Source organism: Bison bison, unplaced genomic scaffold, assembly GCF_000754665.1.
Source record: "Bison bison bison isolate TAMUID 2011002044 unplaced genomic scaffold, Bison_UMD1.0 scf7180017861215, whole genome shotgun sequence".
Classification (NCBI taxonomy): domain Eukaryota; kingdom Metazoa; phylum Chordata; class Mammalia; order Artiodactyla; family Bovidae; genus Bison; species Bison bison.
Window position 1 is genome coordinate 4,727 of NW_011491787.1, and position 1,558 is coordinate 6,284.

General features: G+C 45.2%; 1 protein-coding gene across 1 annotated transcript in view; it reads left to right on the top strand.

Annotated features, from left to right (window-relative positions):
* Nucleotides 1–2: 2 nt before the first annotated feature.
* Nucleotides 3–1,558, top strand: part of LOC104983075 (trophinin-like) — a gene marked incomplete at both ends in the record, with an annotated part of 10,013 nt that continues 8,457 nt past the window's right edge. The window contains 4 exon segments of the mRNA XM_010832560.1: nt 3–255; nt 258–415; nt 418–864; nt 1,511–1,554. Of these exon segments, the coding sequence (XP_010830862.1) occupies nt 3–255; nt 258–415; nt 418–864; nt 1,511–1,554 (902 nt within the window).

Here is a 1,558-nt window from a genome sequence, read left to right on the forward strand (position 1 = left end):
AGATCAACCAGGCTTCAGCTACCACTGAGGTAGCCAATACTCAGGCTTCTTCATTCACTGCTTAGTCTAAGAAATCTAACAAGACAAAAAAAGTTACTGCTAAGGCAACCCAATGTTCCCAATTTCCAATTGACAGTGAGAGTGTCACTACACAGATCAAGTTACCCTTGCAGACCCTAAACCTGCTAGTCGTTCTTCAGACTATCCAGGCTCCAATTGCCAATGAGTCAGCCAATTCTCAAGCTTTGTTAGGCCCCACCCGCCTAAAGAAGTTTCCAGGGCTAAGAAGGCTGATAATAAGGTCATAGCTAGTGCCACTGATATCTCACTGGCTCCATCCACTATTTACACAGCTACCACCCACAGCCAAATTACCTCCATCCGAACTAAGAAAGGCTCTAAAGCCAAGAAGGCAATTTTATTGTTAAGGGCACAAATACTGATACTGAGCTCCCGGAGGCCTCAGATGCCACTGAGATAGCTACCAGGCAGACTGAGGCCTCAGCAGCAGCTATCTGGCCCCCAAAATCCAAGGGCAAGAAAGATGTCTACGAAGGCCCAAAATCTGCCTGTGAGATCTCTGAGGCCCTACCTGCCAGTCAAATGGTCACAAACCAACCCCTAGCAGCCACCCTCTGGGTCAAGAGAGGGTACAGGGGTCAGAAGGTTGACACTAAGACCCAAACAACCAAAAGCCAGACTCAAGTTGACCAAGGGATCCAGGCCAAGATGGATACCTCTCAGACCCACATAAGTTCTCTTGAGACTCAGGTTGCTGCTTCTGTCCAGGCCCTGGCAGATGACTACCTGGCTCAGTTTAGTTTGGAGCCCACAACTAGGACCCAGGGAAAGAGGAACCAAAAGGTGAGATCTCTGACATCACCATCCTTAACTTTGTACTTCTTTTCCATTGCTTTCCTCCTGGTTTGTTTATTTGTTCTATAAAAGTTTACTGAGTCTTTATACTCTGAGCCAGTCCCTGCATTCATATAGGCTATGTGAGATTCTGAGAAGATTGGGATGTAGTTACTGCTCCTTGGCAGTTCACAGATTGGTGTGGAAATAAGACATCGATACACTTAGATACAACCCAGATATAATTCAACTTGTACTTATACAGTAGTTAGAATGTGTCAGGCTTTGTGTTAGGTATAGTTACACAGGATATATTTTTATGTTTTAAAGTAACTTGTGCCAGCTAGGTCCCAGTTTTGCAGATAAGAAAACCAAGTCCCAGAGAGGTGAAGTGACTTGTTGAAGGGGTACAGCTTGTAGAGCCAGTGGTGGCCAAAAAAAGAGAGAAATAACCAGACCCTGCCCTTGGATTGCTCCTGTGTAGCAGGAAAATAAAACTCCTACCTGGAAGACAGTAAAAGATAAATCTAGGACTCAGTGTGGTTAATGGTAAAGTCAGGACCCACTATAGGGAAGGTTTAGGGGACAGCGTGAGGAGACAAAGCCATCTCTTTCAGCTGGTGATTTTGGATCTTCCTTCTTTCTGATGATGTAGTCCAAGAATCTGAACAAGGATGAGAGAGGTGTTGGTAATTATAGGTGG